The 15929-nt window shown below is 35.2% G+C and overlaps 2 protein-coding genes across 7 annotated transcripts; one reads left to right on the top strand and one right to left on the bottom strand.

Annotated features, from left to right (window-relative positions):
* Nucleotides 1-847: 847 nt before the first annotated feature.
* On the bottom strand, nt 848-5740 carry gata1a (GATA binding protein 1a). Of its 2 annotated transcripts, none has more exons than XM_058792558.1 (6): nt 5413-5740; nt 3602-3809; nt 2549-3037; nt 2321-2466; nt 1596-1721; nt 848-1510 (listed from the first exon to the last, which is right to left on the bottom strand). In XM_058792558.1, exons 2-6 carry the CDS (start codon nt 3807-3809, stop codon nt 1226-1228), a joined length of 1254 nt encoding a protein of 417 aa, XP_058648541.1. In that variant the 5' UTR covers nt 5413-5740; the 3' UTR covers nt 848-1225. The 2 variants fall into 2 exon arrangements, with proteins under 2 accessions (XP_058648541.1, XP_058648540.1); XM_058792557.1 differs by having other exon boundaries at nt 850-1510; nt 5409-5738.
* A 5242-nt stretch (nt 5741-10982) lies between these two features.
* On the top strand, nt 10983-15693 carry si:dkey-13a21.4 (uncharacterized protein LOC494576 homolog). 5 transcript variants are annotated; one of them, XM_058792562.1, is made up of 5 exons: nt 10983-11645; nt 12412-12538; nt 12715-12861; nt 14629-14754; nt 14916-15693. In XM_058792562.1, the coding sequence occupies exons 1-5, from the start codon at nt 11593-11595 to the stop codon at nt 15003-15005; spliced, it is 543 nt and encodes a 180-aa protein (XP_058648545.1). In that variant the 5' UTR covers nt 10983-11592; the 3' UTR covers nt 15006-15693. The 5 variants fall into 5 exon arrangements, with proteins under 5 accessions (XP_058648545.1, XP_058648547.1, XP_058648542.1 ...); XM_058792564.1 differs by having other exon boundaries at nt 12715-12933; nt 14629-14750; XM_058792559.1 differs by having other exon boundaries at nt 12715-12933.
* Nucleotides 15694-15929: the final 236 nt, after the last annotated feature.

Raw genomic sequence — 15929 nt, 5'->3', positions numbered from 1 at the left:
TTTGGTTGCCATTTGAAAGCATTTGATATAATTTTAGCTGAGCAGCCTATCATTTTCTGCACTTCTTTATGTTTTCCCCTCTCTAATCAACTTTTTAATCAAAGTACGCTATTCTTTTGAACAATGTCTGGAACGACTCATTTTACTCAGATTTTCAGAGAGAAATGCACAGTACAACATTTGCTGCCTTCATCATTAAATAAGGGCCACTTGTTTGACACCAGTTTTTTCACAGAATGATTTACCTCTCTAATTAAACTCCACACTGCTATTATTTTGAACACGCCCTTTTCAATTAATGATTAAATTACACAGAATCAACAGCATGCATGTCATGACTGTTGGGTCTGTTGGTTTTCTATTACTCTACACACCTACAAGTAAAATATTTGCCATGTAGAAATATAATTTCTACCAAAAACAGTGATTGATCTGGTTAGTGATGTTGGACTGCTATGATTTTGAACACAACTGTATATATATAAAGGTCCTGTGTGTATATATATATATATATATATATATATATATATATATTTGCCCCTAGAGTCAAGCTTAAGTAACCCCTCACTGATACAAAACATGTTACATGTTGACCAATATATATATATATTGTTACATGTTGACCTATATTTTATATATATATATATATATATATATATAGGTCAACATGTAACATGTTGTTTTGTATCAGTGAGGGGTTACTTAAGCTTGACTCTAGGGCAAATCAGACAAAAACACTTTGATAGTATTAATCAGCAGGCTATATAACGGTATTGAATGTGCAATATTTCATTAATATATATATATATATATATATATGTTTTATTTTTATTTATTTTTAATGTGCTTAAATATTTTAATACTTATTTAAATTAATGAACGTAAAATGTCTTTTTCAACCTCAAAACCTCATTTGATTATAAGGCATTTATTGAACGTTTCAAAAGAAGTCATAGTATTATTATAGCACATACAATAAGTCATAAAATCATATTTACATTTGTCATTATAATATAGCTGACAGTTTCAGTTTTACTGTTCCACTATTCAAACTACATGACGGGCTCAAAATCACTGACAAACTGGTAGATTGCGACTGTTATGGAACAGCTTTAATGTATTTTCTCTTTACTTAAAAATGTGATGGAATGCATTTATGCAAGAAATGTGTTTACTATAGTTAACGTAATGTACATGCCTCGTTATGGTCCAATAGATGTTTCCTTCACACTAATGTGGGCACCATGCCAGAGTTTGGGTGGTGGGTGTAGGGCAAATTTGGAGAAGAGTGCAAAGTGGAAGGGGGCAATAGGTGAGGGGTGTGACTGTAGGACAGGAGGGGTCCTGGGTTCAGAGAGTAGGGTCCTACATGCTCATCAGGAGGTGCAATGTGAGACATGTCAGGGTAAACCTCTGAAACTGCGCTCTTTTTGCCCTTCTTGTTTCTGTTAGACACCTTGCGATTCCGTGTCTGTATTCCATCCTTCTTCATAGTTAAAGGCCTGTTGACCTGCAAAAAGACATAGCAGAGGTTTTAGGTTTGGCAGTTCCTTGTTTTTTCCTCTGATGAATGTAGTATGAATGAGTGCACTCACGTTGTGCAGTTTAAAATAGAGGCCGCAGGCGTTGCACACAGGCTCGCCGCTAGCATTGCGTCTCCATAGTGTCGTAGTGCTCGTGTGGCAGTTGGCGCACTGTGTTCCAGCGCGTTTGCTGACAATCTGACAAAAGCAAAGTTTATTGTCACTAAAATGTGTAATCACCAGATAATTAATTAATAACTCAAAATAATTTAGAAATTCTTAATCAATAGTGAATTACACATGTACTGTAAATATATCTAATATCTACAGTACACTCATACAATAAAGCAGTAAATACTATATAAGAAATCTCGGCTATGTGATTTTTATATTGTTGTAAACAATTTTATCGCCCAGTGATTTACTGCGTACATGCAGTACACTCACATAAAGCAATATATAGTATATGCCAAATCCCAGATATGGGATTCTTAATATTGTGGCAGAAATGTATCATCAAACAGTTCTGTATATAATGACTTTTCGCATACATACAGTACACTCATCTGAAGCTATATATACTACATAGCAAATATCAGCTGCTAGATTGCTTATATCATTGCAAAATGTAAACTATATTATCGCCCAGCTCTAATCTGCTAAATGAAGATATTAAGATGTTATAAACCTTAACTTAATGATTTTATTTGAAAAAAAAAAAAGAAAATTCTATATAAATAATTTTAACTCGACATGATATAAATCACAAACTACCTTTTTTTTCTTTTTTAACGTACCAGCCTCTTTTTTGGTCTGATGAGGGGTCTGTTCTGGCCGTTCATCTTATGGTACAGTCCGCAAGCATTACAGAGGTAGTGGCCCGTCCCATCTCGACGCCACAGGGGGGTAGCAGTGGCACCACAATTTACGCATTCACGTGCCTCTGTCAAATTCAAAAGTAATTATTATGCTGAATCATGCAAGATTTATCTTTCTTCAATCAATTCCAAATGACATTTACATACCCGGTGGCGAGAGTCTCATCTTGTTGCGAAGTTTGGGTGAGAATGATGGGCTCATCCAGGGTCCCGTGGTAGAATAGAGCGCCGCTGAACTATAGTCCTGTGACGTGGTCATGTACGACCCGTATGGACCCAGCATGTGAGAAGAAGGACTGTACACACCTCCAGCGGCTGAACTCAGATTGAGAAAGCTGTTTCCGCCTCCACCCATGGGACTCAGGCGCTCAGCTTTCAGGACTTCCTGGAGCCTGGGACTTTCCTTCCCATCACGACTCGGGGAAGGGAAGCCCTCTTTGGGGGAGGTGAAAGATGGGGTAGTGCTGTTCGGGTAGATGGACGTGGAGGTGTGAGGATGGAGAGGCATCTTTGTGAACGGGCTGCTTGCCCAGACAGTGGATGTGGGGTTGTAGGGAGAGTTTAGAGAGTGACCCGCAGAGTTGTCCAGCCACTGGATGTTTCCCAGAATTGATTGAGAGGAGTAGACTTGGCGAACTATTTCAGTGGATTAAAAAAATGAATACATTTTGACTCCAATAGAGCACGATATTGACTCTTATATTAAACAGTAATAGTTTTGAAAGAACTATTTTTAACAGTTTTTGTCCATGAGGTGACAATGTAACAACACTGGACCCCACTGGCTTTCAATGTATGGACAAAAAAACAACAACAACAACATTGAGACATTGTGTTGCACAGAAAGTCCTACAAATCTGAAATAAAATCAGAGTAAATGATGACAGACTTTTAATTTTCAGGTGACATACCCTTTACATTTTTATAAATAAAGGTTCTTTATTGGCATCTATGGTTCCATAAAGAACCTTTAATTTCCATGGAGCCTTTTCATGTTCTGTAGAACTTTGTTCAGCTGTTCATCAAAAGGTTGTTTGGGGAAACTTAAATGGCATCGCTGAAAAAAACCCTTTTGGGAACCCAATTTTTTTCGGAGTGAATGGTGCGAGGAAAGCAGCAAAACAGTGGTTCCATGTAATGGTAGTGATGGTAGTGACTGCACATTTCACAATCCTTTAAATGCAGCAGTGAGAATCTCACCTGGACTGTGTCTGTAAGACGACGAGGCTCGGCTCTGTCCGCTAGTGGAATAATATGATGGCAGTAAGTCAGTCTCAGAGCTGGAGTAGAAAGGCTCATCATCTTCACCGGGTGGCAGTAAACCGGGCTCTGTGGTGTAGTTTGCCAATTGGTCTGGACTGATCAGGCTGGGGGACACCCAACGAGACTGCTCGGATGAGTTCTCCATCTTTCATGTGGAAAAAATAATGTTCAGACTTGCTTACCAGTATAGGAAGAATTATGAATTAATTTTAAAATTCATTAATTGAGCTATTTTGTTTTAAATGAAGATTGCATAATTAATGTTGACAGACAACATTATAAATTAATAAATTAAAAATTCTATACTAAACTTTTTCTCAATCCTTACAGCTGAGCAACTGCCATCAAGATGAATGGGAATGCTAACAGATAGCTTAACAGGTATTGTAGATCCCCTTGGTCAGTATAATACTTTAATAAGGTATCTAGACAGTGTGGTCTATCACACTTCCCTTTAAAAGGTCCTCATTTGACTGTGGCAAAAAAAGTCAGCACTAAAAATACATCAGCATGACTGAATTTCTCAAAGGCATTCATAACAGTTAGCATTAGCTCACAACAACCTTTACTCCCTTAGGGGAATTGACTATTAAAAGATTAACAGAAAGACCATATTATTGACTTTGAAAAACAGAATAACTGTCGAGCAAGATCAGTATTGATTATATGTTTGTCCTGCAAAATAGTCTTTTAAATGTATTTTCAGTCTAGAAACATCTTTTATATATATATATATATATATATATATATATATATATATATATATATATATATATATATATATATATAACATTTAAAAATATATAAATCTATCAATTTTTCTAAAGCTTTAAAGAACGTTAACCTCAGAAGTGACAATGTTGGAACATATTTTCTTGTCATTTCCCTCAGACAATCATGGTATCGCATGCTGAACAGAAAAACAATTTATCTAGTTGAGTGATTATGAATAGCATCATATTCTCCTGATAACTGTGGCTTATCATGCATTATCAGTCTATAATAATCACACACATTTCTTAACAAAAATGAACGAATTGTGAATCAAAGCGCAAATGGCCCATTTTACCAGTGAACGCACTGACAGTTACATGTAGGTCTGAGAAAAATGCTCTTGCTTTACAAGTAGTTATAGGCTAATTTAGAAATATATTCATATAATATTAAACCTATTCAAATGTTATGTTTAAAATTGTATATTTAATAAGAGTAGAATTATGTTAATATGCATCATATTTCTTTGTATGTTAATACAAGTCAGTTAAAACAGGCAGTAACACATTATTATTTATTATATAATAATAACAACTAGATAAAAAAAAGTTTGTCTTCATCAGCTTCTTTTGTTTTCTTTTTATTAAATTATTGTTGCAGTCTAGTCTCTTAAATACAAAAAACAGTAATTTGCTCATCTAACACCGTTTCAAAATGTGCTGGTTTTTATATACATTATATATATATATTTATATTTATGTAAGTTCATAAAAATGCATTGCAAACAGCACTCAGATTTATTTATTGGCTTATATGTTAATTGAATGATTAAATTGGTTATCTGGACACTAAGATCTAGACTATAACCAAATATCCTACATATTAGAACCAAGTAGATCAAATATTTGGCAAATATTAAAGATGTATTACAAAGCCTACTCTCTTCTATATCTAAACATAGAAAATAATTTTGTGCATATAAAGCCAGGTAATGTGTTGTGAGAGACTGGCACTGTACAGAAGAACTTACCTACAAGTGATGTATTGAGTATGGTGTTTATCAGCTGAGTAGATTCACACCGCTGCAAAGATCATGGAGGGCGGCTGGAAAATGAGAGTGTACTGGTCCTCTGCTCACTTGCTTATCTCCTTCAGTCTTTGGGAACTAGTAACTTCATTTGAAATTGTAGGGCACCAATGGGTGGGGTTGGGGTACTTTTTTGGACACTCCTACCATACGGCCAGTTTTGAATATATGGCAGATCTCTGGCTGACACAGCAACTAAGTATAGACCAGTTTTACAATGGTGGTTTGTATAAATATTCTTGGCCATTATGATTGTGTATGATCGTCGATAACATGATTTTGAACAGAAAATGATTTCCTATTCAGATATCACAATCGACTTTCAATAAGTTATTGAACTTTTTGTTTCACAAAAATGATTTTGACAAGATTTACACCAATATGAATTTATTTTTATGTAAAGCTGTGTGACCTAGAAAAACATTAGTAAAGTCCAGTAGTAAATTTGACCAGAAATTCTTATACTGTTCCACACTACAAACCAGAGGTTACATAACATTACCTGGTGTATAAGTACAGATAAAGAGGCAAATCTAACAGTTTATTGTCTGAGCATATGAGAAACCCTATAGTTTACAGCAATCATAAACTCATCGTTTACATGATTCAAGCACTGTTGTGAAAAAGTCACAGAACATGTAAGTTTTCTATAGCACTTACACAATTGATATATGAATTAAAACGGCACAAAGAATTAACAAAGACTATTCCATATGGAAACGGTGACTATGAACAAAGCAAATGAAAATGCAAAAGCACTTTTCCCTGGTGCAGCTCAGCAAAGAACAGTAATGCAAATAAACTCAAATGCTGCAATCATGGTCAGAGATACGGACGCAGCATGGCCTGCCTGAGCACAGGACTTAGACTGTCACTGTCATTTGACAGTCAAAACACTTTCAACTTCCCTCCACCATTGTGCATTTATAATTTTCAGGGAAACTGGGAAGAGATCCAGAGAAGCAAATCCTTCAACAAGGGCCAGTTTATTGATTTACATAGGGCCCCATTTTAGAACTTCATCATGTAGGCCAATACTTTGTTACATTAGGACAGTTCCTCCAAAATTTGATTTACTCACCCTCATGTCATTCCAAACAGTATGACTCGTTTTTCTCCAGTGGAACACAAAGGGATTTGTTTTCCATTTAATGAAAGTGAATGGTGACTATAGAGCTGTAGTCACGCTGCAAAAAGCGAATAAGAACAACATAAAGCACCACAGAAGTAGTCCATACGACACATTTCGTCTGACAAACAGACCCAAATTCTAATCATTATTCATCAAATTTTGTTTTAAAACATCCATTGTCAGCATTCACTTTCATTGTATGGAAAACAGTATAGCTTGGACGTTCTGTTTAAAAAAAGATATGATGGTAAATGATTTCTAAGTTAACTCTCATTTTAAAAACAAACCAATAAATACAACATGACTTAATTTCTGTCCTGAACATGTTGTACAGTTACAGTATTTGTGGTGACAAGGCATTGTCTATTGTTCTTTAAAGAAATAAAATAAACTTTGGTAAAAGTTTGGATCTTCTCAAAAAAAATTAGACTGGCAAACAGAAAGAACTGTATAAAGAGAGAGCGAGCGAGGCAGTGTTGAGGGATGTGGCTGGTGGCTGTGTGTGTGCTGGCTGCTGAACTGTGATAAGAGGTTATCAAGATTGGAGTCGGAGGCTGGGGAATCGACCAGCCATGACACTACAGGAACAGTGCCACCCTACAATGGTAGTCAGACTTTCTCTTTTTCACACACACACATACTTGAATTTGTGGTGTACGGGGACTCTCCATAAGCGTAATGGTTTTTATACTGTACGAACTGTATGTGCTATTGCCCTACACCAACCCTACCCCTTACAGGAAACTACTGGCAATTTTTGAATTTCATAAAACACCGTTTTGTATGTTTTTTAAGCCTTTTGTTTTATGGGGACACAGGAAGTGTCCTCATAAAATGTCATTATACACATTTGTTTCCTCGTAAACCATATATACCAGTTCACACACACACACACACACACATTTACTTGGCAATCTAAATGAGGACTTCTTATAGAAATACTAGACATCTAAAATAAGCTAATTAAGACTGAGCTCAAATCAGTGAATATGTTTCTCATTTTACACACACACACACACAACACATAAACTAAACTAAATAAATAGGCTAGTATAAATGCATACATACATACATTTTAAAAATTATGTATAGATAAAAATATTATGTTTATTATATAGCATTCAAAATTTTGGGGTAATGTTTTTAACCCCATTTTGAATATGAAAGACTCAAAAAAAATATATATATGCATATCTACACTACTAAAAGTTTGGGGTACATTTTTTGAAAGAAGTCTCTTATTATTAAAAATAACTGTTTTCTATTTGAATATATTTAAAAATATATAGTAATTTATTCCTGTGATATGAAGCTAAATTACTCCAGTCGTCAGTGTCACCTGATCCTTTAAAAATCATTCTGATATACTAATGTGGTGCTCAAGAAACATTTCTGCTGCTTAATATTTTTGTGGAAACTGTTTTTTCAGGATTCTTTGAAAACTGAAAAGAACAACATTCATTTTAAATAAAAACTTTTATAACATTATGAATGTGTTTAGTGTCACTTTTGATAAATATAAAGTGACCTTGCTAACTAAAAAACCGACCCCATAACATAGGTCTAAAAAATACTGCATTAAATTGGTCTCTAAAATAAAATAACTCGGTACAATTATGTGCATGCAACACACTCTTGTGCCATGTGTTTGCAATCCAAGGTTTTGTTTAGGGGCAATGTGACTGACAACAGTGACAGTACACTTCTGTTAGTATGATATCCATTCCTGAAACCAGGAAGTCCTCAGATCCAGGTGCAAAATACACAATGCCCGTGTGGATCCATAAAGATGCTTCAGTTGGTGAGTGACACAAGACTCTGTGGGAACTGTTACTGGTCAGGGCGGTGTGGGGGGCGGGGCAGAAAAGCCAAGAGGTTGGGGGTAGGTGTAAGTTTTTGGGGCAGCGCTCCAGTTCCAAGGAAAGAAACTTCCATGAAAGCAGGCCCTTATCTTTGCCTCGCACAGCCAGTGTCATGAGGTACAACTCAAAGGACCGCCTCTCTCTCTCTCTCTCTCTCTCTCTCTCTCTGCCTCAACTTCTTATTTTTATTTACATCCAAAGTTAGAATGAATTTGTTTCAGGTCATATATGTAAGTGTTATTGCCAACAAGTAGCTTTATTCCCAAGTAATGACATATCTCATCCTCAAGACTCTAAAATCATTTCTAGCCAAAGTCTTATCCCAAAGATAAGTCTGAGTGAGAGAACACAGAATGCTTCTTGTCTATGGGTTGCAGACTGTAAGAGGATATATCACATTGAAAAAATTTCTAGTCTGTCCCTCCTCACACCACTATACTTCATCCACAACATAACGAATAAAGCTGTTAATTCATGACGTCAATTTGTAGGCCAACGCAGAAAGCTATTTACCATCCCCATGGGGAATTTCTTATTTGTTTAGAATAGTGGTTTTCATGAATAACAAGAAAGAAATTACAGTGGTAAACTCACATCCTTGTGGTAGTTGCAGTAAATTGCTAACAATGTTTAAAAGTTTGAGGTCGGTAGGATTTTTTATGTTTTTGAAAGTCTCTTATGCTTACCAAGGCTTCATTTATTTGATCAAAATACTGTAAAAACAGTATATTGTTAAATATTATTACAATTTGAAATATTTGTTTTCTGTTTTACTAATTTAAAAATTTAATTTATTCTTCCTGTGATGGCAAAGCTGAAATTTCAGCATCACTACATCACATGATCCTTCAGAAATCATTCTAATATGCTGATTTAGCGCTCAAGAAACATTTCTTGTTATTATCAATGTTTCTGTGGAAACTTTGAAACAGTTTTTATTTAGCATTTGATTTAAAATAGAAATCTTTTGTAACCGTATAAATGTCTTTACTATCACTTTTGTTAATTTAATGCATCCTTGCTGAATAAAAGTATGAATTTCTTAAAAAAACAACAACAACAAAACTTGGTGACCCTAGATTTTTAAAACAGTTTTGACATTTGAGTGACTGTGTGTAATTTATGTTGTACAACAAAATGTGAAAGTATCTTAATGTTTGTTTTATATATATATATATATATATATATATATATATATATATATATATATATATATATATATATATATATATATATGTGTGTGTTCCAAACTGTGTCTGTATGTATCACTTGAATATAATTCATAGAAAGAGTGATGAAAGGCATGTAAGACAGAGGTGAAATTCTAAACTTTCAAAGAAGAGGATGTGTACCTGACCGCAAAGCCACAGCTCCCATAAGTAATAGTGTGACTCAAAGGTACCAGCTAAGTTTGTATGTGTTTTGTGAGGTAAATTAGTCAAAACCACGTTTCAGTTGAGGAGAACTGGTCTCAGTATTCACTGTTACAACTTACAGTTTTGGCCTCCACACCCTTAACTGACACAGAACAAGACACCTCCCATATGAGGACCTCATAGCAGGTCCTGCCAAGTGTTTGCCTCTATATTTTGTACTTTGAAAGCCAAATGAATGATTAAAAGCTATCCTTTCAAAACAGTACTGTGCTGGTATGGTATGGTATCACATGTCTACACCACTGTACTTAGTATACTGTACTTGTATACTAATATACTGTACTTGATATATAAATATTATTAAATGTATGATCAGAGCTGGGTAGATTACTTACAAATTGTAGTCCGTTACTTATTCCAAATTATATGACAAAAATTGTAATTAGTAACACATTTTAGGTAATATAATCAGACTAGGCTACTTTTAGATTACTTTTGATCTAACTCGTTTATTATATTAATTTAAATAGGATAATCTCATACCATATTGATATAAAAAACAAAGAGTAAGAAAATATATTCCATTGTTATTAACAACATAAAGTGCATTAAACATTAGCCTAATTCAAGGTTTCCCAAACTGGGGTTCCTGAAGGAACCAGAAGGAACTGCAGGGGATTGAAAAGCTAATAACTGAATCATAAAAATGTAAAATTAAGATAAATAATTTTAAAATAACATCAAAATAAAGTGATACTAAAAGATGCAGACAAACACTGCAATAACTCACAGTAGGCCTATGCCTATGTTTAAGTCATCTGAGGCGAGCGCGAGTTAGCAATGTGATAGCCTACAAGAGACATTAAAAACGGTGCCATTTAAAACTTTCATCAGACCTCATTTTGCTCATTTTCAAACAGTTTTTAAAGTTCATTTTGAATCTGGAAAGTTTTTTTTTAAATCAAAAAGCCCTAAGAACTCTATCTCTGTTAAATGCATATGTTTGTGATAATTCAATTTTAATTGTTGTTGTTTCAATTTATTTTTATAGCTGTTTTTTTTTTTTTTTTATCTGTGCTTGCACAATGGTAAAATTGTGAAATATTTCAAAAACTTGCTGAATATTGTAATTTTGAAAGTTCAATTAAAAAAAAAAAATTTCATCGCCATTTCATCTTTTCATTCATTCATACACTGAACATGGACGACAGCGATTATCTAACAGCTGGATGGCGCTATTGACCAATCGGAATTGACAGAACGCGCGTAATAATCTTAATTAGTGTTAATTCCCGCATTTACTAATGCATTTTAATGCATTTTTAAGTCATATTCTAAAATCGAATATATAAACGATAGTATAACTTAGTATTAACCTACATAAATAAATGCTGAAAAAGTTGTTCATTAGTTCATAGTGCAAATGCATAGATCATGCATAGCCTACATAAACTTTCCAAACTGTAATTTTTGGCCTGCTTTAAAAATGAAGAGCAATGCTATATGACGACTATATTTACCAGAAAACAGCCCAACAGGCCAAGTCGAACATTTTTGATAGCCTACACCACCTGTTTAGGCGTTTGTTTACCTTACACTGCTAAGGTGGTTAACCATTACCTACTTTACCGTGTTTTCTTATGGATCCGTGATACGAACAGGACATTACAGTCTGAAATGCAGAATGAAGAAGTGTTGTCTGAGATGAGTACCTTCATGACCTCCTTTCACTGAAAGTAGCTTTGGTTGTTTTTATCATGACAGAGTGGAGCACACCACACTTGAAAGTCATTCTTATCGGAAACTCTGGGTGAGTGTCTGTCTTAGAAAGTTTTGATGGTAAATCTACTAGTGAAGCATGTACATGTAGACCCACATGCAATTCACATTAAAGGCAATACGAACAACTTTTCCAGCATAGTCCAGAATACTTCTGTAAGAACAGCAAAGACATGAATGCTACCGTTTGGTATCACTGTGACTATAATTTTGATGTTTCTGAAAGAATGTTATACCTTTATTCACCAATGTTGCATTATATTGATTAAAAAAAAAAAACTGTAAATGCATTTCAGTTATTTTTAAAAAGATTTTAAAGGACAGTAATGGCTACTGAAAAAGGAACTTGCCCATCATAAATAAATTTTTTTTAAAAACAGCCTACATTTAAAAATATATTTACATTTAAAAAAAAAAGTTATTCAAAACTGTTATTATAAATATTAATGTTTTTCGTTGTATTTTGATCAATTAGTTGCTTCATTATGTACAAAATAATTTTGTTTGAAAAACATTTTAAAGTGATTCCAAACTTTTGAATACCAGTATATTTTGATCCAAAAACAAAGATCAATATACTGTTAAACAAAAATAATGAAGTACAGTAAGTAACTAAAAGCAGTGTTACTCTCTAAACATGGAAAACCTCAACAGCTGCTGGTGTTTCTAAAAATGTTGGGACGTTTACAGAGGAAGCTGGTTCTGTGTTAATGCACTGTATTTCGTGTATAGTATAATTTCACAGTTAATTCTCTGGTCATTTAGTTTTCCTGTTTTTTTTTTTGTTTTTTTAACAGAGTGGGAAAGTCTTCATTTATGACCCGGTTTGTCCACCATCGCTTTACTAAATTGTATCGTGCCACAATCGGGGTAGATTTTCTTACTAAAGAAATCACTATTGATAAAAGATCAGTGATTCTTCAGGTGAGATACATTTACATTAATTTATGTTAAATCCACAGTTTTTCAAAATAAAACCAACATTCACTTTACGTCATACTCAGGATCCACTGATAGTTTACATTAGAGTAACACAGGTTACACCGAATAGGGCTCTACAAACTGTGTCATGCAATAATACTCCGCTGTTCTTGCACCAGATCTGGGACACTGCAGGAACAGAGAGGTTTCATTCTCTGGGTACCACACTGTATCGTGGAGCTCACTGCTGCCTCCTAGTGTTTGATGTTACCTCGTCCGTCTCCTTTGATGCACTAGATGTCTGGAAGAAAGAGTTCCTGGTGCAGGCATGTCCCTCGGACCCCTCTGCATTCCCTTTCATAGTGCTCGGCAATAAAATTGACTTGGATTATCGTGAGGTTAATCATCAATATTGAATTACGAGCTACAGTCATGGCCAAAAATCTCAGCACCCTTGCAATTCTGTCAGAAAATGCCACCCTTCTCTCAGAAAATCGTTGCAGTTGCAAATGTTTTGGTACTCACATGTTTATTTTTTTTGCATTGGAACAACACACAAAAAAAACAAAACAAGAAAAGTCAAATCTGATACAATTCCACACCGAACCCAAAAAATGCACTGGACAAAATTATTGGCACCCTTAACTTAATATTGGGTAGCACCCCCTTTGGAAAAAATAACTGAAAATCAAATCGAAATCAATCGCTTCCTGTAACCATGAATGAGTTTCTTACACCTCGCTGCTGGAATTTTGGACCACTCTTCTTTTGCAAACTGCTCCAAGTCATTCAGATTTGAAGGATGCCTTCTCCCAACTGCTGTTTTGAGATCTCTCCACAGGTGTTCTATGGGATTCAGATCTGGACTCATTGCTGGCCATTTCAGAACTCTCCAGCGCTTTGTTTATAACCATTACCATTACAGTGCTTTTTGAAGTGTGTTTCGGGTCATTGTCCTGCTGGAAGACCCATGACCTCTGGTGGAGACGCAGCTTTCAGACACTGGCCACTACGTTGCGCCCCAAAATTCTTTGGTAATCATCAGATTTCATGATACCGTTCACACAGTCAAGGCATCCAGTGCCAGAAACAGCAAAGCAACCCCAAAACATCTTTGAACCTCCACCATGTTTGACTGTAGGGACTGTGTTCTTTTCTTTGAAGGCCTCATTTCTTTTTCTGTAATCAGTGCCATGATGTCCTTTACCAAAAGCTCTACTTTTGTCTCATCTGTCCACAGTACGTTCTCCCAGAAAGGTTGTGGTTTTGTCACAAGTTTTGGTAAACTCCAGTCTTGCTTGTGTGTCAGCAGTGGTGTCCTCCTGGATCTCCTACCATAGCGTCCCTTTTCATTCAGATGGCGATGGATAGTGCGAGCTGACACTGTTGTACCCTGTGTCTGCAGATCAGCTTGAATTTGTTTGGAAGTTAATCTGGGTTCTTTATCCACCATTCGAACAATCCTTCGTTGTAATTTTTCATTAATTTTGCTCTTCCGTCCATGTCCAGGGAGGTTAGCTGCAGTGCAATGGGCTGCAAACCTCTTGATGATATTGCGCACAGTGGACACAAGAACATTAAGATCTCTGGAGATGGACTTGTATCCTTGAGATTGTCCATGTTTTTCCACATTTTTTCTCTCAAATCCACAGACAACTCTTTAACACTTCTTTCTTTTCTCCATGCTCAGTGTGACACACAACACAAAGGTTGTCAACTTTTCTCCATTTTAACTGGTTGCAAGTGTGATTACTATATTGCCCACACCTCTTACTTGCCACAGGTGTGTCTAAATACAAATTACAGGAGCATCACATGCTTGAAAAGCAATTATTTCTTACAATTTTGACAAGATGCCAATAATTTTGTCCAGTCCATTTTTGAGTTCTGTGTGAAATTTTATCAAGTTTGACTTTTGTTCTCTTTTTTTGTGTGTGTGTTGTTGCAGTGCAAACAATAAGCACGTGAATACCAAAACATTTGCAATTGGAACAATTTTCTGACAGAATTGCAAGGGTGCCGATATTTTTGGCCATGACTGTATAAGATCTAATGACTTTGCTTAATAACTGATAGCAGGCTTTGACTGACAGGTGTCCCCAAGCAAAGCCCAGCAGTGGTGCAGTGAAATCGGAGCTGAATATTTGGAATGTAGTGCCAAGGAAGACATTGGCGTGGACACGACTTTTCACAGTGCGGCACGAGCGGCCCTGCAGTATGTGAGTTCAAGCTGTCTGTATGAACAAGACTAAATCAGGATTTGTAACAAATACTTAATTTCGTTTTTGATCAGACTAGCCAGGGATAATTGAACATTTCATACTTGTACCAAAAAAGCAGCAGTATTAAGTTATAGTTGTTTGTGCCACACTTTCTACAGCTCATAAGTCACCATGTGGAAAATGGAGAAGACATCCAGATTACACAGAAACAACAGGAGAAGCCGCCAAATAAAAAATGCTATTGTTGAGGCAAGGACAAACGCCTGTGCTACTCTTCATTGTTAAGGGCCATTCACAGAAAGGATGATAATTATGACAACTATAACTATAAATGTTCTATTTCTGAGAAAAATGACTACACAGAAGAACAGTATCTTTGGAATCGCTTTCGAAACTGATTCTTTTTCCAGCTGATGAATGATAAAAAATATGGAGTCAATCAGAATCCACTCAACTTTAAAGAACTTATTTAAAGTGGCAGGTGACAACTGCAGTGCATGATTATAATAAACAGAATGTTGTCCATTGGTGTGGATGTTAATATAGTTATTGTTTTCAGTGTGAATAGGCCTTTAATCTATGGAATCGTGTCAGCGAAATTACTGAAAAAAATGGAACATCCTGATAATATTTACACATTTTAAAACACACTATTGATGAAAATACAAGGAAAATGACACCACAACAGTATGTATATGATAGCTTCACCAAGTTAAGAATTTCAAGTCGCTAAGACTTCTTCGCATTTTTGTGAAATGTTTAAACATAAAATGTTTCTCATAAAATTTCTAGTTGACTAAAATGCTATTTTCATTTACTAAAATTAGCCATTTTAGTTTGTGTGGAACTAAAATGAATTTAAAGGATATTTTTAATAAAATAAAAAATAAACACTGATCTTGATTAATGTATGTGTAAAAAGACATGAAAATAAAACCTCACAAACTACTTCATTTGAATACTATGCTGGGATATCATTCCTTTATTTCAGCTGAAATGGCTCCATATTAAATGCAAAGGAGTCAACCTCCTTGTCTACTCCGCTTTCTGAGAAGTGTTTCATCAAATACAGCTACTCAAATTCACAGCAGTTCTGGAAGACACTAGAGATGGAATGAAATCTCAGGATGTGCTGCATGAAACTAAAGAAATGAGTCAAAATGAATCAGGGA

Source organism: Onychostoma macrolepis, chromosome 11 (assembly GCF_012432095.1).
Source record: "Onychostoma macrolepis isolate SWU-2019 chromosome 11, ASM1243209v1, whole genome shotgun sequence".
In the NCBI taxonomy this organism is placed as follows: Eukaryota; Metazoa; Chordata; class Actinopteri; order Cypriniformes; family Cyprinidae; genus Onychostoma; species Onychostoma macrolepis.
Note: the sequence above shows the minus strand (reverse complement) of the source record. Positions and strands in the feature narration are given on the sequence as shown.